The 23,169-nt window shown below is 52.8% G+C and overlaps 3 protein-coding genes across 5 annotated transcripts in view; 1 reads left to right on the forward strand and 2 right to left on the reverse strand.

Moving 5' to 3' along the window:
* Positions 1-7,445, reverse strand: part of LOC309522944 (tetraspanin-33-like) — a 52,534-nt gene extending 45,089 nt beyond the window's left edge. The window contains exons 1-8 of one of the 2 annotated variants that reach the window (XR_014215180.1): positions 7,262-7,445; positions 6,947-7,004; positions 6,117-6,241; positions 5,109-5,183; positions 3,695-3,790; positions 3,311-3,436; positions 2,420-2,581; positions 248-1,382 (exon numbers count right to left, since the gene is read on the reverse strand). Coding sequence is in view for 1 of the 2 variants with exons in the window: in XM_082206702.1 (XP_082062828.1) it covers positions 1,275-1,382; positions 2,420-2,581; positions 3,311-3,436; positions 3,695-3,790; positions 5,109-5,183; positions 6,117-6,241; positions 6,947-7,004; positions 7,262-7,318 (807 nt within the window). In the remaining variant the exon portion in view is untranslated. Of the gene's footprint in view, positions 1-28; positions 1,383-2,419; positions 2,582-3,310; positions 3,437-3,694; positions 3,791-5,108; positions 5,184-6,116; positions 6,242-6,946; positions 7,005-7,261 lie in introns of those variants that run through there. The other variant, XM_082206702.1, reaches the window with a different exon arrangement.
* A 1,508-nt stretch (positions 7,446-8,953) lies between these two features.
* TMEM38A (transmembrane protein 38A) lies at positions 8,954-17,875 on the reverse strand. The gene is made up of 6 exons (XM_082206680.1): positions 17,669-17,875; positions 13,527-13,683; positions 12,749-12,933; positions 11,929-12,016; positions 11,511-11,628; positions 8,954-10,794 (listed from the first exon to the last, which is right to left on the reverse strand). Exons 1-6 carry the CDS (start codon positions 17,790-17,792, stop codon positions 10,564-10,566), a joined length of 903 nt encoding a protein of 300 aa, XP_082062806.1. The 5' UTR covers positions 17,793-17,875; the 3' UTR covers positions 8,954-10,563.
* A 2,079-nt stretch (positions 17,876-19,954) lies between these two features.
* On the forward strand, positions 19,955-23,169 carry SMIM7 (small integral membrane protein 7; the record flags this gene model as incomplete). 2 transcript variants are annotated; one of them, XM_082206825.1, is made up of 5 exons in its annotated part: positions 19,960-20,072; positions 20,803-20,844; positions 21,213-21,265; positions 22,616-22,706; positions 22,993-23,169. In XM_082206825.1, the coding sequence occupies exons 1-5, from the start codon at positions 20,047-20,049 to the stop codon at positions 23,006-23,008; spliced, it is 228 nt and encodes a 75-aa protein (XP_082062951.1). In that variant the 5' UTR covers positions 19,960-20,046. The 2 variants fall into 2 exon arrangements, with proteins under 2 accessions (XP_082062952.1, XP_082062951.1); XM_082206826.1 differs by lacking the exon at positions 22,993-23,169 and having other exon boundaries at positions 19,955-20,072; positions 22,616-22,710.

The raw sequence follows: 23,169 nt of genomic DNA on the forward strand, positions 1-23,169 counted from the left end.
GAAAAAAAGCTTAATAATTTTTTCACCGTTAATATACTTCTTAATTTAATTTCACTATTAATGTACTTCTTAATTGTTTTTCAGTTCAACAATGACTTTGATAAAATACATCTTTTGTGATGTGCAAATGGCTTGAGATGCCTATGAGGTCCATAAATTACCATATAGAATATATTCAACACACACAAAAACGGCGACAGTCTGTTGTTGACAAAGGACAGCTGGACATAGAAAAGGGCCCCATGACCTACAGGAGCTGAGGGCCTCATCAAACCTAAATCTGGCCCTGGCAGGAAGCCAGGGATCCGAGGGTCAGGAAGCTGGGAGTCTCGAAGTCAGGGGTCCGAGGGTCAAGAAGGAAGGAGTCACGAAGTCAGGGGTCCGAGGGTCAAGAAGCGAGGAGTCACGAAGTCAGGGGTCCGAGGGTCAAGAAGCGAGGAGTCACGAAGTCAGGGGTGCGAGGATCAAGAAGCGAGGAGTCACGAAGTCAGGGGTCCCAGGGTCAGGAAGCGAGGAGTCACGAAGTCAGGGGTCCCAGGGTCAGGAAGCGAGGAGTCACGAAGTCAGGGGTCCCAGGGTCAGGAAGCGAGGAGTCACGAAGTCAGGGGTCCCAGGGTCAGGAAGCGAGGAGTCACGAAGTCAGGGGTCCCAGGGTCAGGAAGCGAGGAGTCACGAAGTCAGGGGTCCCAGGGTCAGGAAGCGAGGAGTCACGAAGTCAGGGGTCCCAGGGTCAGGAAGCGAGGAGTCACGAAGTCAGGGGTCCCAGGGTCAGGAAGCGAGGAGTCACGAAGTCAGGGGTCCCAGGGTCAGGAAGCGAGGAGTCACGAAGTCAGGGGTCCCAGGGTCAGGAAGATGGGAGTCACGAAGTCAGGGGTCCCAGAGTCAAGAAGCAAGTAGCCAAACACAGCAAGGCAGGAAACATGTTGCTGTGGCAAAGAGCCGAAGGGAAATGCTGACCTTTATCCCTTCCCAGCTCTTGCCACCAGGTGCAGTGAGTTACCAATCGGCCTCACCTGTGCGGCTGCACCTTGCCACTTCAGAACAAACTTAGGAAAGCCCCAGTCCTGCAGAGTCCTATTGGTCCCAGGGCCCGGCTCCTGCACGCACTCCGGACTCTACAGTTCTTTGGCGTAACACCCCGATATCGGTTTGTGCAAAGCCTGTGGGGAGGTTAAAAGTGGCGCCTGGCCTGCCCCCCTTTTCCAATGCCCTGTTTTTGCTGCCAAAAAAAAGGGGGTCCGCTTTTTGGGGAGGGAGAAGCGGCAAAATGGTTTTCACTTTGCTGGACAGCTTTTGCTCCTCCTCCTCCTGACGCTCTTCCGTTTCTCGATGATGAAGTCGATCTGGTAGATGAGCAGCACGGCGAGAAAGAAGACGACCGCCTGGAACGAGGAAAGGAGGATGTCGCAGCTGGATCAGGCCCCCAAGGGGGCCCATATAAGTCCAGCCCCCTGTCCTCGCAAAGGGAAGAAGCTCACAAGAGAAACAGCACCCCCCTCCTGCTCTTGTTCCCCACCGTTCTAAGGTAGACTGGCTCTACGCGTGGAGGCTCCACTTCGGAATCGTAAAAGGAGCCATGCGGTGGCAGCCGGCTCAGGCCAAAGGGGGCCCATATAAGCCAGGCCAACCGGTTGCCCACAATGGGAAGCCCCCAAGCAGGACTTATCCTTGCAGAAGCCACGCTGGTTCTTGTTCCAGCAGGGCTTGTCCTTCTCTAGACGTGGTTATTTTGCCTTCAGCATCATTTTCCCTGGATAGGCCTGTAGTTTCCTGGATCCCTCTCCCCCTTTTTTAAAAACTGCCTTTGCGCCAGCCTCCTTCTTGTCTTTGAAATACAGACTTATCCTTGCAGAAGCCACGCTGATTCCTGTTCCAGCAGGGCTTGTCCTTCTCTAGACTTCTGCCTTCCACAACCCGGATAGGCCTGTAATTTCCTGGATACTTCCCCTCCCTTTTTCCAACTCCCTTTGCGCCACCCTCCTTCTTGTCTATTAAATACAGCCCTTGACTTATCCTTGCAGAAGCCACGCTGTTTCTTGCTCCAGCAAGGCTTGTCCTTCTCTAGACTTCTGCCTTCGACAACCTGGATAGGCCTGTAATTTACTGGATCCCTCTCTCCCCTTTTTTTCAACTGCCTTTGCCCCAGCCTCCTTCTTGATTTGAAATACAGACTTATCCTTGCAGAAGCCATGCTGTTTCCTGTTCCAGCAGGGCTTGTTCTTCTCTATACCTGGCCATTCTGCCTTCAACATCCTGCAGAGGCCTGTAATTTCCTGGATCCCTCCCTTTTTCAAACCACCTCTTTCTTCTCCTTGAATGCTTTCGCTGGAAGGGAGGCGCGTTGGCCTGCATCCCTGATTTTGGGGAGAGGGACAAGATTGGAGCCTCCCCTCCTCCCCCCAGCAACCCCCTTGCTCACCTCCAGGACCAGTAGCCCAAAGGCCAGCCCAGCCACCAGGAAGAGGTTGTTCCGCCCCCAGCGGACCGTCTTCTCCAAGCACCCCTCGGTGTGCACCAAAGATTCGGCCTTCCATGGCTTCAGCTTCTGCGTCCTGTAGCCGCACATCGTGTTCAGAACGGCCTGCGAGGAGCGGGCGAGAGAACGGGGCGGCCCATGAGGAAGGCCCCTTTGCGACAGCCCAAAGACGACGCCTTCCGTTTGCCCTCCGGGATACTGTTGGCGGTTGGAGGTAGACTGCCTTGGGACAAGGAGGCTCTACTCCCAATAAGACGATCTGGGGAGCCCCAAAGCAGCCGAACCAAAGGGGCCCCGTCTCGTCCAGCAGCAGACACGAAAGCCGGCGGCCTCCAACTCTTTGCCAGCGTTCGGGGCAGGTTGCCTCCGGAGCTGTGCTTTGGGTTCTCTTTGTGGGTTTCCCAGAAGAAGCGTCCGGCTGGCCAATGTGGGGACAGGTTGCCGGACCAAGTGGGCAGTGCTCTTCTGGGGCATATGTGCATGTAGGGAGTGCCTAGCTACACACACACACTGGATCGGGGCAAGGCCTCCCCAAGCCAGCTGGGAGTAAAGGCTCCCAAAGCCAATTAAGAGTGAGGGCTTCCCAACTGTCCAAAAGAAACTAAATGTGGAGAAAAATGGGGCAGCTATAGAGATTTGCTATCTTTTGGAAAGGACGGGATTAAGTTAAAATAAATCAGCAAGGCCTCCCCAAGCCAGCTGGGAGTGAGGGCTCCCAAAGCCAATTATGAGCGAGGGCTTCCAATGCCAGTTAAGAGTAAGGGCTTATAGTTAGGTTTCTACCAGTCAATGTCCGGTTCCGCTTGAGCATGCCCTGTCGGGCTGCCTCCTCACCTCTTTGCCTCGCACGCAGCAAGAGAACGGGACGGCGCATCGCTCCAGGCTGGGGTTCGAATCCCGGCAGTCGAAGTAAACGTTCTGGGACCAGTCTTTGTAGGAGTGGACGCCGCAGCACTCAAACTGGGGAGAGAAAGAAACAGGAGCAAAGGGCGTTGAAGAACGGAAGGCTTTCCCCCCGGATTATCTAAAGGCTATGACAAACGCTTGAGCGGGATTTGAACTCGGAGCAACAGGACGACTCTCTTGTTCGGACGCTGGCCGGCGAAGGGACCGGCCCAGTCCACCAGGGGGCGAAACAGTCGCCCTGCCCCGGGGCACCAGCAACCCACGCTATGCCCCTGCGGGAAAGGGAAACCTCGGCGTCCCTCATCCTTTTACCTTCTTTTGGATGTAGTCGATGAGGTTTTGCAGGTCCAGGTTGTCGCGGTAACGGGAGATGGCTCGTCCCATCAGCAGGGTGGCTTTCTCCATCACCTGGAACACCGTGGAGGGAGGGGAGAGAGACTGCAGGAACAGCGAGAAATATCCCCTGCGCCCGTCAAGAGTGCTGCTGGGTATCTCCGGCCAGCAGCAAAAAGTTTGGAAAATACAGTGGATGTAACAAGCCCACCCTTTGAAGCAAACTGAACAGACGTCCGGAATGGGTTAAATTAAGGTTACCGGATTTTTTTCAATGAATTTGGGGATGCTTTTCAACTCCAATGGATTTTGTAGGGGGGCTGATTTGTATATCCGGGGACTGTCCCTGGGAAACGGGGACGTCTGGTAACCTTAACTTGAGAACCAAGGTCCCACTGTACTGGTGAAATCAAATAAAAATAATTTTAAAAGAGAAAAAGAGTGAATCTGTATGCCTGAAAAGCCGCTCTAATTCTCACGGGGATTGGACCCGGGAGAGCTTTGGGGTACAAAGCGGGCACCCGAACCACTGAGCTGTGACACACCCCGTTGCCCCAAATGTCAAGCTACGCAGGCCTTGTTTTTGTTTTGTTTTGTTTTGTTTTGTTTTGTTCATTTTCCACCTCTCCATTTTGATTCTCTGGCCCCATATCCGCACAAACTTCTTATCCCAAAATACAGACGCGCTTTTACACTTGCAAGACTGGATGTTTTGCCGTCTGTGGTACTTGAGGGGTCGATTCCAAAAGATCCCACCTGAGAAATGTCTTTGCCCCTGTGGAGATGGTAGCACCGAAACAGCGGCACACGTCCTCCTGTCTTGTACTCTCTACAAAGACCTGAGGAACGAGACCATCGCCCCACTCGGACTAACCATCCCTGGGCGCTCAGCCACTGCCACAACGTCCTTTCTTCTATCAGATCAAAATGAGCAGATCACAGCAAAGGTTGCTAGGATCATAGCAGGGGCAATAAGAATAAGGGCCACTAACGGACGGCTGATTCAGGAATTTAAATTGTGCTCTTATATCAAATTTCCTTTTCTGCGAACAGTGGTACCTCTGGTTACAGACGCTTCAGGTTACAGACTCCGCTAACCCAGAAATAGTGCTTAAGGTTAAGAACTTTGCTTCAGGATGAGAACAGAAATCGTGCTCTGGTGGCGCGGCAGCAGCAGGAGGCCCCATTAGCTAAAGTGGTGCTTCAGGTTAAGAACAGTTTCAGGTTAAGAACGGACCTCCGGAACGAATTAAGTACTTAACCCAAGGTACCACTGTATACTGTAATGTTTTGCTGTTGCTATGGCCACTGGCTAATGTGAATATCTTTCTTTCTTTCTTTCTTTCTTTCTTTCTTTCTTTCTTTCTTTCTTTCTTTCTTTTGTTTTGCTTACCATGCCAGAGAAGAGGAAGCCCAGAACGGCGGCCACCACCTGAAGGACGAAGATGACCAGCAAGAGCCAGGCAAACTGGGGAGAGGTGAGCAGAGAATCAGGACCGTGGAGTTGCAACGGGACACCTGGGGGTCTTCTAGTCCAACCCCTCTGAAACGCAGGAATCTCACCGAAAGCATCCTGGACAGGTGGACATCCATCCATCTAACCTCTGCTTAAAAACGTCCACCGCTTCCCGAGCAAGGAGACGCTGCCGGAACATCTAGCTAAGATATCCCTAGGGCAGCTGTTCCAGCAGCGAAATCGTAAAAGCCTATTTTTGCCAGGTTGCGAATATACACCTCACTTTTCATGGTCGGAATTTGGTTGCGGAGCTCATCTCGCTTTACTGGCCGAGGGAGCCGGCGTACAGCTTCCGGGTCATGTGGCCAGCATGACTAAGCCGCTTCTGGCGAACCAGAGCAGCGCACGGAAACGTCGTTTACCTTCCCGCCGGAGTGGTACCTATTTATCTACTTGCACCTTGACGTGCTTTCGAACTGCTAGGTGGGCAGGAGCAGGGACCAAGCAACGGGAGCTCACCCCGTCATTGCGGGGATTCGAACCGTCGACCTTCTGATCGGCAAGTCCTAGGCTCTGTGGTTTAACCCACAGCGCCACCTGCGTCCCAATCCCCATGTTACATCCCCCCAAACTACATCACGGTTACATTATGAAAGGGGAGGTCTGGTGGCCGTAATCTGAGCATCCTGGACCCTGCCCCATGGTTCCCCTTGCTTGCATTGGGCAAGACACCGAGAGATTCTGCCATGAGGGATTTGAAGCGGAGACGTTTTGCGTGCCAAGCAAGGGCCCTGCCACTGAGTTATGCCCCCTCCCAAACGGGCAGCCTGTGCCCCTGGCATCGGGTGGCTGGGCCACCCCTAAAATGCACCCTCAAATCAAAGGACTGAGTAGAAGGCTTTGCCCATTGTTGAGGGGGTAGTGGAGGGGGGCAGCCGTACGTACCACCTTCAGAAGCAGGGTGATGTCCCGCAAGGCCCCCAGGCAGCCGACGAAGGTGACGCTGAACACCAGGATGCCCACCGCCAGCAGGACGACAGAGGGGTCTGCCAGCAGGGAGTCCACAGCGCCTGGAGGGAGGCAGAGAGGCGAGGAGGGGAGAGGGTGCCTACCCACCCACCTGCCAGGTGAGAGACCAGCCCAGAGGAAATGCCCACAGCCTCTCTACACCTGTGGGTCCCCAGATGTTGTTGTACTTCAACTCCCATCATCCCCAGCTCGCAGGACCAGTGGTCAGGGTGGATGAGAATTGTAGCCCCAAAACAGCCAGAGACCCAAGTTTGGGAAACAGCTGTAGGCTAAAAACCACTGTAAGCAATTGAGGAAAGGCACTCCACACATGTTCAGGAGCTATGCAATATTAACCTCACATGCAGTTTTTTCCCAGCAGGGCTGCCTAGGCTTTACCTCTAAACTGCCCTCCCCAATCTAATGTTCCTAGACCACCAAACCCCACTTCAAGTGAAGCCCATTGCCCCACTGAAGATGGAACACAAAGGAAATATTGTGGAGTTTTAAAAATCTGGTGCAACTTTAAAAAAAACCAGGGGAGAATAATTGGAGATGAACAATCCGGTTTCTTACAGGGCAGACAGATCCAAAATAATACAAGGATGGTCATAGATATTATAGAATGTTTAGAAATGAAACCGGGCAATAAGGCTGCCCTAATGTTGGCAGATGCCGAGAAGGCGTTCGACAATGTATCCTGGAGATTGACTTTTCTGTGGGTCAAGAAACCCCGGCGCCAAGCAGGGTGCCCCCCCCCCACTCACCCCCTTCCTTGGAAAGCCTGGCGTAGATCCCGACGGCTACCATCAGGCCACCGGCCACCTGGAGAGGGCAGAAGAACAAGCCGTTCATGGCATCCTGCTTTTGCAAAAAGGGCGCCGCACACTCATGCCCTGTGGCTTGCTGTGGGCAGGGCAGGTCGGGGCTGTGCCAAGGGAGAGGAGCCGACCCCGAACTCCCCGTGGCTCCGAGGGAGGCCCTGGCAAAGGCAGCCCAGCCTCTGGGTGAACTCCTAAGCCCTCGGAGGCCTGCTGCCAACACAGGAGCCGGCGCCAGGCGTGCCAAGGCTCTCGACTCACCCAGAAGAGGTAGCAGGAGGCAAACAAGGTGTACTTGATGACTTGGTTGGTGCGCATGGTTCATGCCTGCCCCTGTGAGCCGGGGGCCACCCTCGGGCAAGGCCTGGTGGCATGCGGGGCAGCCAGCGGTGGGCAGAAATCTCCAGCCCCCCGGCTGGGTTTGCATGCCAGGGGAGGAAGCTGGCGGGCGTGGAATGCACAGAGCAGGAAGGGAGAGGCGAGACAGTGCGCTGCCTGCAAAGGGCATGTCAGAGGCAAGTGCCAGCTTGATCCCCTGCCTAGCACAAAACAGCAAAGACCTGGTGAAGAGAGCACAGCAGAGGTTATATTTCCTGAGAATCCTCTGGAAAAACAATCTCTCCAAGGACCTGTTGATGGCATTTTATCATTGTACTGTGGAGAGTGTATTAACTTATGGTCTCTATGTGCAGTTTGGGAGCTGCACGGCCAGGGGAAAAACAATGCTGTCCAGGGTTGTGAAGACTGCGGAGAGAATAATTGGGTGCACTCTTCCCACCTTGGATCAAATCTACGCTTCCAGGTGCCACAAGAAAGCGGCAGAGATAGCGCAGGACAGTGCGCACCCCGGAAATGATCTCTTTCAGCTTCTGCCTTCTGGGTTATAAAGACTAGGAATAGCCGCCTGAGAAACAGTTTCTACCCAAATGCGATTTTGGTTTTAAACACAGTGTAAGGTAGTCTCTGGGACGCGGGTGGCGCTGTGGGTTAAACCACAGAGCCTAGGAGCCTAGGAAGGTTGGCGGTTCGAATCCCCGCAATGACGGGGTGAGCTCCCGTTGCTCGGTCCCTGCTCCTGCCAACCTAGCAATTCGAAAGCACGTCAAAGTGCAAGTAGATAAATAGGTACCACTCCGGCGGGAAGGTAAACGGAGTTTCCTTGCACTGCTCTGGTTCGCCAGAAGCGGCTTAGTCCTGCTGGCCACATGACCCGGAAGTAAAGCGAGATGAGCGCCGCAACCCCAGAGTCAGCCACGACTGGACCTAACGGTCAGGGGTCCCTTTACCTTTTAAGGTAGTCTCTATGGGAGTATATTGTATTTAAAAATGGGGTATCAGAGTTTTTAGGGGGCTAACTTGGTTGGGATAGCTGGGATAGCAGGCTTGTTGGGTTTTGAATGTCTGGTGTCGATTTTTCAACTTCTTTGTTCTGTATGGGACAATGACATTAAAGATTCTCGTATCGTATGGCATTCAGAGGCCCTGGGCATCTCCTTCAAGAGAGGAGGACGGAGGCTTCATCTGGCCCTCAAAATCCTCTCTTAACACCGATGTAAAACAGAACAGAGGCTGGGAAGTCAGGAAGCCTTTGGGACTCTGGATTTGTGCAGGGATTCAGCCGGTCAAAGGCGTTCCCGGGATCGGGGCCGCCGCCATCACAGGCTGGCAGCTTCATGGTGAGCTGAGGGCCAGGAGGGGACCCCCAACCATAGGTCGCACCCCATAAGTGATGTTAATATTTATCGTTTGTAAGATTTAATAATATTTTCTTTATATCCCGCCCTCCCCAGCCGAAGCCGGGCTCAGATTTGTCTCGAAGTGCGGGGGAAATGTGGCCGACTCAACGGAAAACCCACCCACCTGCCTGTCAGAAGATGCCCCATCGAGGGGGGGTCTTTTCCCCCTCCCCAAATTGCAAACAGGAGAGAAACACACAACACACCAGACGGAGAATCGTTTCTCAAAGGCCCTTTATTCCCAGGTCGGCTGTGTCCCCCCCCACCTCAAATCTTGCACGGTGCCCACCGGGCATTTATTTGGGCGAGTGAGTGGTGTCGGGGAAAAGGCACTTTCTTGCGGGGAGACCGGGGGTGCCTCCTTTTCACGCCATGGTGGGGGCCGAGGAAGGGGTCGGGGTCTTCCTTCCCCCCCCCAGGTCTTCCGTTTGGGGCCGGGGCAACCCGTTCTGTCGCCAGGTCTGAACCCACACCACCCAAGCCCAGGAAAACCCGGTTGGCGTCTTCCTGGGACCCAGCCGGCCCTCAGCCCTGCTCTCTTAAGCCCAGGGATGCAGGAAGGAGAGAAAAAGCACTCTGCATGTGCGCAGAGGCCCATGTGCAAAGCACGTGTCGGGCCCAGGGTTTTCCACAGAAAAACCAGTGGGTTAGAGCGCGGTGCCTGTAACGCCAAGGTTGCGTATCCGAGCCCCGCATGGGACAGCGCCGTATTCCTACGTTGCAGCGGGCTGGACTAGATGACCGTTGGGGTCCCTTCCCACTCCGCAACTCTATGAAATCCACTCCGCTGGACACCCAGTGGGTGAGGCTGCCAAAGAGCACAGGGCCTTCTCGGTGGTGGCGCCCGCCCTGCATCCCGTCAAATGTCAAGGAAATAAACAACTGTCTGACTTTTAGAAGACGTCTGAATGGAAGTTTTATAATGTTTGGTGTTTTATTCTGTTTTTCATCTGTTGGGAGCCCCCCAGAGTGGCTGGGGAAACCCAGACAGATGGATGGGCACGGTAAAAATATATTATTATTATTATTATTATTATTATTATTATTATTATTATTATTGTTATTAATTATTTATACCCCGCCCATTTGGCTGGGCTTCCCCAGCTGCTCTGGGAGGCTTCCAACAAAATATTGAAATACCGTAATGCATCAAACATTAAAAGTTTCCCCAAACTTTTATTTTATTTAGGGAATAATCATTCCCTAATAATAATAATAATAATAATAATAATAATAATAATTCCTACTGGCGGCAAGGAGGGGCAACCGAGAGAGGTGGAAAGGGCAGCTCTGAAATCCCCCGAGCAGCAAAAAATGTCAATAAATAGATAATTCAGGTGGGGTTTTGGGCTCAGGGCCCCAGAAGCTTGCACGCTCCCCACTGCTGCAATTGCAGCTGGCTCTGGGGAGGCACAGAAACACACAAATACACACAGGCAGAGCAATGGCACACGAGTAGAACGGTGGAAGCGCTTTGCCCAGCGATTCTCACAGGAACCAGTCAGGAGGGGGCTAGAGACAAGTCACTGCCCCACGTCATAAGGGTGGGGGTCCGGCTGGATTCCAGAGACCCCCAAGTGCAGCCGAATCCCAGGCCGCTCTCTGTGCCAGGACAGCAGCTCTTCCATGGGGTCAAGAAGGGGGGAGGCGCGAGGGTGGGCTGGCCGTTGCAAAAAGGGGTCCTTGTTTTTTCTCGAGGTGGGAGTCCTGGAGCAGCTTCTGTGTCCTGAGGAGACCCCTCCCCAAGATGGGCGAGAGAAGGTCACACCGGGAGTCAGCCGTGGGGTCGGGCAGGGTCCCCCGTCCCCCTTCCTCCTGGGGGGGGTCTCACTCAGCCTTCTTGGCCTTCCTCTTCCTCGTCCCCTCGTTCAGCTCCTCCCGCGACTTGGCCGGCAGCTGGGGGGGCTGCGGAGCGGGCATTTCGTGACCCCCTCCGCCGTGGTGGTGGTGGTGGTCGTCGTGGTGGCCGGAGGGGACGGAGCCGAAAAGGATGGGGCAGGCGACCCCTTCGAAGGGGGCGAAGGGGGAGCCGTGGGAGTGGGTCGCCGTCATGAAGACCTGAGGGGGGGGGGAGTCGCCGTTAGTGATTCCACACCATTCACATCCCCTCCAACGTTTCTCCCCTGAAAAGAGGGACGTCCTATTCCGTCCCCTCCAACGTTTCTCCCCTGAAAAGAGGGACGTCCTATTCCGTCCCCTCCAACGTTTCTCACCTGAAAATAGGGACGTCCTATTCCGTCCCCTCCAACGTTTCTCCCCTGAAAAGAGGGACGTCCTATTCCGTCCCCTCCAACGTTTCTCCCCTGAAAATAGGGACGTCCTATTCCATCCCCTCCAACGTTTCTCCCCTGAAAAGAGGGACGTCCTATTCCATCCCTTCCAACGTTTCTCCCCTGAAAAGAGGGACGTCCTATTCCGTCCCCTCCAACGTTTCTCACCTGAAAATAGGGACGTCCTATTCCGTCCCCTCCAACGTTTCTCCCCTGAAAATAGGGACGTCCTATTCCATCCCCTCCAAGTGTGGGACAATGCAACCCACACTCTTCACCCCCCCCCCCGAGCTCAGCTGTAGGTGGGGGTCTAACGGTCCCTTTATCCCAGCAAGGCCTGTTTTTTACCAAGATGGCGAAACAAATAACTTCTGTATTACCTCCAAGATTCGCCAAATACAGCCTCACTTTTGCGAAACCCGGCTTCCAACCCTTCTATCCAGCGGAAAGATTTAATTCTTTTCCCCTTGGCCCCCCTGCCCTGCCCCATGGCCGTGGGCTCACCTTGCAGACGATCATGAAGAGGGTGAAGAAAAATATCAGGGTGGCTTTGGAGACAGGAAGCCAGTGAGCTTGTTGCAGCGTGAAAAGCAGCGCCCCGTATAAGCTTGCTTTGGAAGGGCTGCAAAGGCAACAGAAATTGCATTTATTTTATTTTTTATACAGTTTCGAAGCCTTTCCCCCCACCGCCGAGGGCCACATTGCCTTCCGGGGGCCGCACAGTGGTGGTGGGCAGGGCCAGAGGCAAAGGAAGGTGGTGCTCCAAAGACTTTGGAACTCCCCGCCTCTTGACGGTCTCCCTCCCTGTGCTTTGTTTCGTACAAAGGTGCCTGCATCGAATCCCTCTGAGGTCTTTGCTCCGTCCCTACCATCCCAGGCAGGCAGCAGCCGCGCCCAGCAGGCAGCAGAACGCTTTACTCACAAGGTCATGTGCAAGAGCTCGTTTGTTTCCGGTTTCCAGATGCCTCGCAGCAGCTGCTCAAAGTTGGACATGAGAGCGACTCCAGATCCTGAGGAAGGAAGGAAGGAAGGAAGGGAGAGAGAGAGGGAGGGAGGGAGGGAGGGAGAGAGAGAGGAAAGAAGGAAGACAGAAAAGATGGGGTGAGAGAGAGAAGGAAGGAAGGAAGGAAGGAAGGAAGGAAGGAAGGAAGGAGAGAGAGAGAGAAAGGAGGAAGGGAGGGAGGAAGGAAAGAAAGAGAGAAAGAGAGAAAGGAGGAAGGGAGGAAAGAAAGAAGGAAGTAAAGAAGGGAGGGAGGGAGGGAGGAAGGAAGACAGAAAAGATGGGGTGAGAGAGAGAAGGAAGGAAGGAAGGAAGTTTCCAGACCTCATGATCTGATTTAATTTTTTTTTATAATAATATTTATTAGTTTTCCAACAAATTGAACACAACACTACAAAAAACCAAAAAAAGAAAAAAACATACAATAATACAATACAAAAAAACAAAACACTGCAAAACACTAACATACAACTAACAAAACAAAACAAAAACCATTTAAAACACAGTCCAGTTTCAATATCTTATCTTTCTTTCACTAATTTCCATGACCTCCTCGCACCTCCCTTTTTGTATTCCACTTCTATTAATTGTTTCAGCAATTCCTTTCTCCATCATCCTCTGTTTTCTATCCTATACTGTAATTGTCTTCACACATTCTAACCTTATTTTTCCCTTTAATGCTCTATTACTCATGATCTGATTTAAAAAGGAATTCGCGCAGGGCGTGGCGGTGGCGTCCCACCTTTGACGAACCCGACGATGACCATGATGAGCCAGCCGTTGTGGTACTGGTGGTGAGCGTGGTGGACGCCGGCAGCGATCTTGCGGACCCTGACCACCTCCTTCATCGCCACGAAGACCAGCTTGACCGGCAGGAAGCTGACGCACTTGTAGAAGATGTTCAGAGGGCAGTAGAAAGTCAAGTACCTTGGGAGAGGAAAGAGCGGGAGGTGAAGCCTGCGGGACTCCCTGCCACAAGGCGAGCGGGTGAGGTCAAAGGAGGTCAGGCCAAAGCTCTTGGACCAGTTTCTACACCTGAGCCTCCTTCGACCGTTCCTCATCAGGCTTGATTTCCATACCCTTTATCAGCTAAGTCACCCCCCGTCTGCTCACCTTCCAGCTTGTCCACATCCTCCTTCAACTGTGCTGCCCAGAACCTCCCCGCAAGGCAGGACAGAATGGGGCACAAAATTGTTAGGGGTGCCAAATTTCAACACCCGGTGGCGCCTCAAGGAAGCGGTGCACTTCCATCTCTCGAAAGCGGCTTGCGAACCAGGAAGTGACCTCTCTCCTGACAACGGAGCGGCTCTTTATTTTCTTATCTCTGTGGCCGTGATCTCCTGGGCACAGGCAACCCTACGCTATGCCACTGCGCCCCCCCCCCCTTTGTGCTCATGCAAGAGGGATTTTCTGCTTGGGGATAGAGAACCGTAGGACTGTGCAGCTGGAAGGGACCCCAGGGGGTCATCCAGCCCAACCCCCCGCAACGAGGGGGAAGGGAGGCAGAGACGTGGCCTCACCAGACGGCCGTGGCCAGGAGGACGCTGGTGTTGTTGCTGAAGTAGTCGACGGGGGCCTCTCCCAGGAGCAGGTCGGCCAGGATGTAGCTGCCGAAACAGTAGAGCATGGCGCAGACCCAGGAAGCGAAGGGGCTCTGGCGGGACAGTTCCACGGCACCTGCGGCAAGGTGGGGCGAAGGAGAGAAGCACGGCCCTTTAAACACCTTCCCCTCTCTGGGCATCTTCCGCAGAGAGGAGCTATCGACCCCGAAGGGATGTTTATTTTCCTCCTCCTCTCCTAACGCTAGGAGCCTGGGGCATCGGATGAAGCTGAGCGTCGGAAGATCGGGGACAGAGTTCACCTGGGGAACTCCTTGCCACAGGAGGCGGCTACGCCCCCCGCCCCCCCCGACTTGGGTGGCTATACAACCAAGAATAAATAGTTTAAGGTTGAATTCTGAACGTAAGGATTACAGTGGTGCCTCGGTTTTCGAACGTCTCCGTTGACAGACATTTCGGTTTTCGAATGCCGCAAACCCAGAAGCGAATCCTTCGGTTTTCGAACGCGCCTCTCAAGTTGGACATGCCACGGAGCTTCCGCTGGGTGCAATCGATCTGTATCTTCGCAACCTTTTTTTTGCGGCTGTCTGCACCTCAGTTTTCGAACGTTTCAGAACACCGGGACGCATTACGTTCGAGAACCGAGGTACCGCCGTATCATAAAAGATGTGGGAGGAAAGGATTAATAATAGGACCCACAAAGGGGGGGGGGAGTCCTTGGAATCTTGTTTTTATGATTTATATGTGATATATCTCTGTAAAATTTTAATTTGGAAAACCAAATAGATTGTGTGTGTATGTGTGTATATCTGTCTATCTATTGATCTGTCTATCTATCTATCTATCCCTTATCACATGCATAGGCCAACTCTGGCCCTCCAGATGTTTGGGACTACAACTCCCATCATCCCTGACCACTGGTCCTGTTAGCTAGGGATGATGGGAATTGTAGTCCCAAACATCTGGAGGGCCGAAGTTGGCCAATGCCTGCCTTACCACCTCTCTGTTCTGCGCAACACCTCTCGGCTCTGTCTCTAGTTTGATGCAAAAAAGAGATTTTTTTGTTACTCCTCTGGGCCATTTATTGTGGGTTCGAATCCAGGAACCAGGGCGGCCGTGAGCAGCTGCAAGGGAAGAGGCCCCCTCTCTCTGTGAACTGGATACCCCATCCGCTGTCTAAAAATAAAGCAGGCCTGTGCCTCTGCTCTCCTCCACGGACGCCAGACCACAAAAGCCCGAACTATCCTTTTCCTGCTTGCAGAGACGATCCCAAGGTCCCCCATTTTACAGGGTGGGGAGGGAAATGCAGGCCGAGATGATGATGATGAGGTTTGAACCCGGATACTGTTATGAGATACTGTTATGTTCGAATCCCCGCGGCGGGGTGCGCTCCCGTAGTTCGGTCCCAGCGCCTGCCAACCTAGCAGTTCGAAAGCACCCCCGGGTGCAAGTAGAGAAATAGGGACCGCTTACTAGCGGGAAGGTAAACAGCGTTTCCATGTGCGGCTCTGGCTCGCCAGAGTAGCTTCGTCACGCTGGCCACGTGACCCGGAAGTGTCTGCGGACAGCACTGGCTCCCGGCCTCTAGAGTGAGATGAGCGCACAACCCTAGAGTCTGTCAAGACTGGCCCGTACGGGCAGGGGTACCTTTACCTTTTACTGTTATGAGAATTAGAAGGTCTAATATATAAAATAAATGGTCATAAACGTACAAGGCAAACACATACATAAGTATATCAACCACATGTCTGAAATAGCACAGGAGAGCAATCCTGAAGCCATTTTGACTCTCCCAAATTGACCTCAAAACATTTCTCTGAAAGGAGGAAGGAAATGGGGAAAGCTCTGCAATGTTCTTTGGACTCACACCTCCCTTTGCAAATACAGTCCGGCAAGTATCTGTTAAGCTGAGCACCCTCTCAATATGTGTAAGAGATTCAGGAACTAAGTATTTACCATCTGAAAGGAATGGCCAGGCGACCCAGAAAAGGCAATTGATAAGGCAAGATTGATCAGGTCTCCTGGCAGACAGGAGAGAAAAAACACCCTCCCATTTCTGCTGGGGACCACCTCTTTCTGTGATGTATGCCTGATGTTTTGGGGGTGGTCTTGAGCTACAGGGGAGGCAATTTCAAAAGTCTATATAAGAGTTTGCGCACCAATGTTCTGGGTTCCTCCTCCCTCCTGCGTGTGGGGAGTGAGGACCCTGTTGCAACAGTTCAATAAAGACCAGGCTTACTAGCTGCTTTGCTTCTCAATATTCTCTGGTTGGCCTCTGTGATTTTCTCCTACCGACAGAGAACCTACTTAAGGACTCTATATGGGCTCTTGGGTACCCCATAAGGGAAAGAGTATTTTCCTTCTAGCAGTATATGTTTGCTCAAACAGAGCAGGCCGCATTCTGCGCCAAACCTAGGACCCTCCTGCCTATACAAAACCCTCCTGTTCATTCCAGGCCATAAGAAGCAAGCCGTCCACAGTTTCTGGGGGGAAATGCTCCACTGGTGAGGGTTGTGCCCTAGAGAATCCCATCCTTACCCCCCCGCCAGCCTTGCTCGGTCCTCTGTGCCCAAGTCACGCAGCTGCAAAGCCTGCTTCTAATTTGGGAAAGGAATGAGGACCCAGCAGGGAAGGGAAGCCGGCGAGAAACTGGATATCCCACAACGGCTAAGAGGCAAGGGCTTATTTTGCCGCCGAGAGAAAACGTCGCCGGCCCTCGCAAAGCCGTCCCTGACCAGAACCGATTCTGCGCTTTTATAGGGGGGGGGGACTGCTCCTTTCCCCTGATTATTGCTTTCACTTTATGGATCAATGGTCTCGTTAGGGAGTAAAATCCATTTTAAATTGCTGTTTTAGGGTTGTTTTTAAAAGTCTGGAACGGATTAATTCGTTTTGCATTCCTTTCTGTGGGAAAGAAGCGCGCCTTGCTTTTGGAACGCTTTGGTTTTGGAACGGAATTTCCAGAAGGGATTAAGTTTGAGAACCAAATAAGTTTGTATTCCCTTGTGAGCTGAGGATGCTGGGAGCATCTCTGAACAAACAGGCCTCCTTCTTTATCCTGACCCCATGGCTGGTCCAAAGTGGGTTGTGTTTCCTCCGCAAGAGGAGCTGGGTGTTAGCTGGGGATCGCTCCGTCCCTCGGGCATACCTACACACTGCTGCTGACCCACACCCAGGCCCCCTCTGGACACCTGGCCTGTCCTTTCAAGGAGAAAGAGCCCCAACTGCCTCCATCCATCACACCCGAGGTCTCAGCCCGGAGGGTCTCAGATTTCCCCAAGCCAAGGTTGTCTCTGGCTCCTTGGCATTGCTGACTGTGTTTCTGTGCGACATTATCCCACCCCACACGTCTTTATTTAGAAAGTGCCGAGCTTGGGGACGAGAAACAGAGCACAGCATCGCCGCCGCCGCCACCCTAAATACACACAAACAACCCCAGTACAGCAGCCCCTCCCCATGACTGAAATATAGGCTAGACCCTTGTGGTCCCGTTGTATGGGTCTCTCTCCCCCCCCCCCACGAAGTCTGCCACCTCCCCAACCTGGGAACACATACAGGAATCAGCACAAAGCCAGAGGGAGGTGGGCGATTCAGTCTCCAAAAAAATCCATGGCAGGGAAGGAAGTACTTACTCCAGATAAATTACCCTGGGGTAACAGCGCTTGGGTGGGGGGGTGAGTTTCCCTCCCCTCTTTTTTCACAGCCCCTGGGATTTATGTTAGCGGGTGCAGACCCTCAGTTAGTTAAGTATTTTAATCGATTTTTTATTTATTTATTAGGGAGCTGTCCCCGCCCCCGCTACGCCCATGCCCCCCTCCCCTTCCTTAAGCCCCCTTAATCCAGTGCAGCTCTGGAGGTTGGGGGGAGGGAAGGCTTTGCAGGAGGGTAACTTTAAATCCGCTTTGGAGCGCGGGGATTTGGCACGGGGAAAGATGGAGACATAGCCTTAATAAATCACGCACCCACCCACCCCCGGAAAAAAAGGATGAATGGGGATGTTCTGAGCCTATGGTCGGTGCGGGATGCAAGGGGGTCACACGGGGTGGGAGGAAGGGGGGAATCGCAGGAGCGGGGGCGCGCAATGGAGGATGTGGTCTCCTTGCCTTTCTCATATTTGAGGTAGAGGATGGAGACGACGAAGTAGCCCAGGTCGAAGACCGGGAAGACGGGCAGGCGGGCGAAGGCGGCGGCCAGGTCGCCCACGTCCAGGGCCCCCACCAGGTCCATGGCGGCGGCGGCGGCGGCAGGTGCAAGCGGGGGAAGCGGGCGAGGCCGGGAGCGCACGGGAGCGCAGGCGGAGAGGCCGGGAGCGCACAAGAGCGCACAAGAGCGCACGGAGGAGGAGGAGGGGGGACGCAGCGCCGGGGGGAGGGGAGGGGGAGGGTGACGCCCCCTCCCCTCCCCCGCAGCGCCGCCCCCTCACGGCGGACCTCCCTCCCTCGGGGGGGCGGGGGGGGCACATAGGAAGCTACCACCTTGGACAGTGCCAAACCGCTTGGCGACCATCCAGGAGAAGCGCGCTTACCCCGGGCTGACAGCAGCGCCTTCTCCGGGCTGACAGCCAGCAGGTGAATCGGAGGATGCTGCGAATTGGGGGGGGGCATGAACTTGAGGGCTTCTCCCCACCCCACCCTTGACAGCCAAGAAACCAGAGCCACCACTCTCGGAAAGAAAGGAAGAAAAAGGAAAGCCCGAAAAAAGAGGGGGTCGCTAAGTTCTCCAAAGTGCGAAGCGCCCCCCCCCCTCACTCCCACGGGAATAAATGGCTTTTTTGATTTTAAATTTATACTTTTCAAATATGTGCATTTCACCAATTCGCTCATTTTGTGCATTTCAACGATTTCGCATTCATTCTGACGTTTCAAAACCTGACTTCCTTCTTGCCCCGCTTTCTGCGGCTCCTGAAATTTAATTTCCACATCTTCTGCATGTCCTGATTAGCCTAATTTGCTCGTTTGTTCTTTAAATATATGATTAAGGGATACGTGGCTTTGGTGGAGGCTGGAAGCGACCGGAGGCGGCGCTCTCGCTCGCCTAATAATAATAATAATAATAATAATAATAATAATAATAATAGACTGATAGGAAGAAGGGACGGGCAATGGCTTTGCTGCCACAGGAAGAGAGAGAACTCTTCGGATCGGGTCCTCCTTGCTTCTTGTTTCCCATAAAGGGGCATCTGGATTTCCACCGTGAGTAGAGGACGCTGCTGGACACTTTGGGACCTTTCCTTGTGGAACCTCCCGGGGCAGAGGCAGTCTACCTGGTTTCCTAGGGGTATTTGGCTACCCAGGGGATGCTGGACAGGATGGGTCCATTTAGGCCTGATTCTGTAGGCTCATCCGATGCTTGGACTTGAAGAAGGGGAGGCGCTTCGTGAGAGCGCCCGGCTTCTGGGTTTCCTGGAAGAAGCGTGTCGTTGGCCACCGTGAGAAACAGCTTCCCCGCTTTGGCCTGACTCAGGTGCACGGCTCTTCGGTTTGCATTCTGCAGGGAGAGTGGGAGTCCAGACCTTCACTTTGCTTAGTTAATCCGGATTAACTTTACCCCACCTCGGGTGGCTATTCCACAACTCCGCTTTCGCCGGTCGCGTGAGCCAGGATCCGAATGAAAGCGAGCTCGGGGCTTTTGAACGTGGGCAGAGGCTCCTCCTCGCATACCGGATGAACTCCGGCTAGAATTGCAGAGTTGGAAGGGACCCCAAGAGTCATCTAGTCTGACCCCGCCTCGCAATACAGGCAGGTGCTTAGAAAGTTGATGCGGATCTTAATCCGTTTAAAGTACGTACTGTGATTTTTTATAAAAAAACGGATTTTACTGTTCTGCTTTTTTGCAAACCGTTTGCAGGGTTTTTTTAACTACTGTATCCGTGAATTTTATGAAATAAGTAAATTGTGAAAAATGGGTGCCGCTGGACAGGACGGGGAGGAGCCCGTTAGTCATCTCACGGCTACCCGACCCTGGTTTGAGCTTTTCTCGTTCGTAGAATCCTCTAAAAACCGTGCATTGGCCACCACCTGGTAGCAGGGAGTTCCACAAGTTAACAAAAATGGACACAGGCACCCAGTGTGATGGGGCTCTTTGCTCTCAGGCAGCTGCCCTTCTCCCCAGATGTGACCTTCCCGTCCCCCAGTTCCCCCTGAAACAAACCCCCTTTCCCGATTCCCACGTTTGCTATTGATCATCAACAAAATCCGAGTTCCAGAAAGGGCATGTGGCTTCACAAGCTGCTACTGAGCGTGCGCGGGTTGCGAGGAGGCGCATGCTCAGTGGCGGGGAAGGATCGCCGCGGGTGGGCGTGTCTAACGCGTCATCGGGGCTCCTTCCCGGAATGGGCGAGCGCCACCTGGCGGCCGAGGCGGGGAAATTATTTAAAAACAAGGGAGGGGGATGCCGCTTGCTGATTGGCTGCGGCGCTGATTGACGTCACTGAGGCTGGGGGAAGCACTTCTACTTCCGGGTGGAGACTGGCAGCAGCAGGATGCTGGGCGATTTGCTGCTCTTCGGGTAAGTGGGGGAAGGGAAGGAAGCAGGGTTGCTAAGCAACGCCTGTCCCAAAAGGAGGGGGCAGGGCAGGAGAGGAGGAGCCCCCCCTTGCAATGTGGGGGGTTCATAGGAGCTGCACCTGACGGATTCCTGCCTGTCGCGCAGATAGGAGGCTGGTGGCAGCGGCAGGGGAGGCCAGGAGGAGAGGCGATCTTCTTTGGCTTCATTCCCTCCCGACATCTGGCCCTCCAGATGTTGCTGCGCTCTTGGGCCCCTCCCAGCGGCCAGCAGGACCAGTGGTTAGGGCTGGTGTGGCGATGGGAGGTGCTAATAATAATAATAATAATAATAATAATTTATTTATACCCCGCCCATCTGGCTGGGTTTCCCCAGCCACTCTGGGCGGCTTCCAACGGAATATTAAAATACAATAGTCTATTAAACATTAAAAGCTTCCCTAAACAGGGCTGCCTTCAGAAGTCTCCTAAAAGTCAGGTAGTTGCTTATCTCCTTGACATCTGACAGGAGGGTGCCACCACTGAGAAGGCCCTCTGCCTGGTTCCCTGTAACTTGGCTTCTCGCAGGGAGGGAACCGCCACAAGGCCCTCAGAGCTGGACCTCAGTGTCTGGGCTGGATGATGGGTGGTGGAGACGCTCCTTCAGGGATACAGGACCAAAGCCGTTGAGAAAAACCCCATCCATTGAAAGCTGCTCAGTTTCTCTTTTTCCTTCTCTCTTCCCCCCCATGCAGGACACTGTTGGTCAACGCAGGAGCAGTGTTAAACTTCAGGCTGTAAGTGCTCAGAGGTGGGGGAGCAGCTGGGCTGGGGAGGGAGGTGGGGTTCAGCTTGGGAGGACGACTACCGTTCCGGCTTGGAAGAAGGGGTTCAGGATTTGGGTGCTCAGGAGGAAACCACCTTCCGGCCACTTGTTCTCGCAGAAAGCGCCGCGTTCAAGTCTCCAGTGGTTTGCTGCCGGGGGGGCGCTCCACTGTCTTCCGAGACGGACGGATGTTGGGACGTAGGTGTTCCGTTAAGCCAGAACTCATCAGTGGAGCTCTCATCTTTTTATTTGTCCAGATCCCCTTCAAAACGCTTCCGTTTCATAAAAGTTGTGAGATGCTTTGGCTTGCTGTAAATCTTCCTCCCTCTTGCCTCTTAGGAAGAAGAGAGAGAGCCAGGGCTTTGGTGAAGAAGTGAGGGAACCCACAACAGGTAAGACCCTCCGGGCAGGCGTGGGGTTGGAGCTGAGGCCTCCATACCGCGCCCACCTTGCCGTGAATTGTGACCCTCTTAAACCCCCACTGAGGTTGTGTGATTTCATAGCTTTGGGATACCCCCATGCTAACCATGGAGAAGGGCTTTGGGTGACTGGCGGAACGTGCAATTGGGCGCTGAAGCCTCCAGGTTCTGTCATCTCCAGGAAGAGCTGGCAGAGGTTCTCTGGCCTGAAGCTCCGGACAGCTGCTGCCGGTCAGTGTAGGCTGTTCTGAGATCAGTGGCTAATGATCTGACTGCTTCTTCTGCAAGAGGGTCCTTGCATGGGATAGCTTTGCCCTCCGTTGAGCCAACAGGAAACCCGACGCGAAACCACACCGCTGCCTGGTATTCCAGACCGCTTGACTCCATGCGGGTACTGCAATCGCTTTATCTAATTCCTCAAGGACGGCTGCGAGTTCCAGACACTTAAGGTTCCCTATTTATTCTTATGCTAGAGCCTGGTCGTTGTCCATTAGCAGTGCCTGACCTCTCCCTTGAGCCTGGTTTCATGTTGTATTTTATTTTTGTTTTTAAGTTGTAATCATTCATCTTGTTTTTATTATTGCTTGTAAGCCGCTCTGAGCCCGGCCTTGGCTAGGGAGGGCGGGGTATAAATAAAAAATTATTATTATTATTATTATTATTATTAAGAACAATCCTGCAAGAATGAATCCGTATTCAAACAACAACAAATCTTCCCAGCTTCCAGGGGCTTCCCATTTTTCAAACGCAATTTCCTCCTGCATTAACTGTGCCTCATGGCGTTTCAAAAAAATGCTTAGAATTGAACTCCAAAGTCAGAAAAATGTTCTAGTACTACTTATAAATTGCATCTTGTTTGATAAACCGGAGAGTCACCCTGCATAATTTTCCCACCAACGCATTACATCTATTGTGCACTGTATTTTTTATAAAAAGAATAAATTGCAAAGTGCCTTGCTCACAGCTTTGGTACTTAAAATATAACGACTGCAAGCAGCCTCAAAGCTGGGGCTCAGGGTTTCTTCAAAACTTAAAAACCACTGCATTTTTTAAAGGTTCGGTCTCCCATCTTGATTTGAAATGGCGCCCCGTTGTACCCCAACGTCGGCAATAATCTGCTCCTTGATCTTTGCAACCATTGTGCAAAATCTGGTTATGATCTTTAGCAAGCAGAGAAACGAACAGCTTTCAGAAATACTTGTTAGATTAATTAGTTTCCATTATTGTGCACAAATGTCATTGTGCATGGAAGGAGTTTAGCTTGAGAGGACTGGGGCAGCAATAGGGACACTTGCCATTTTATTTTATTTTATTTCCACCTAGGTGATAACATCAGGGAGTTTTTGCTGAGCCTGAGATACTTCCGGATTTTCATCGCCCTGTGGAATATCTTCATGATGTTCTGTATGATTGTGTAAGTCAGTGGGAAAAAAGGGTGTCATCTTCCTGGTTGTGCGCCTCTTATACTTGGTTTTGGGGCATTTTACGTTCATATTTATTACTTGCAGCCTCGTACCCAGCGCTGCTCAGGGACCAGAGGGCTATGGGGAAGCTGGATTGGAGCCAGTAAGAGGTCCAGATTTCACCTCAGCCATTGACACACCATGGCTCTTTCTTTTGCGAATGGGGAACAATAACCTTGGGCCTGTTTATAACCGAAATAATCCGTTGTCTTTTTCCTCCCTGCTTTTGTCTTCTAGGTTATTTGGATCTTAAACCATCTTTGGTGGACTTTGCTGCTGGCTATAACAACCTGGGGCGTGACTTTCAGCTGGAAGTAATGTCTTGCCCATGAAGTTAAAAAAAACACACCATGTTTTTAAGCACTGCAAGTGTCTCGGTGTCTTATTTCTTCGAAAAAGAGAAATCTCATGAAA

This window comes from Podarcis vaucheri, assembly GCF_965113315.1.
Source record: "Podarcis vaucheri genome assembly, chromosome: 18".
NCBI classification, from domain to species: domain Eukaryota; kingdom Metazoa; phylum Chordata; class Lepidosauria; order Squamata; family Lacertidae; genus Podarcis; species Podarcis vaucheri.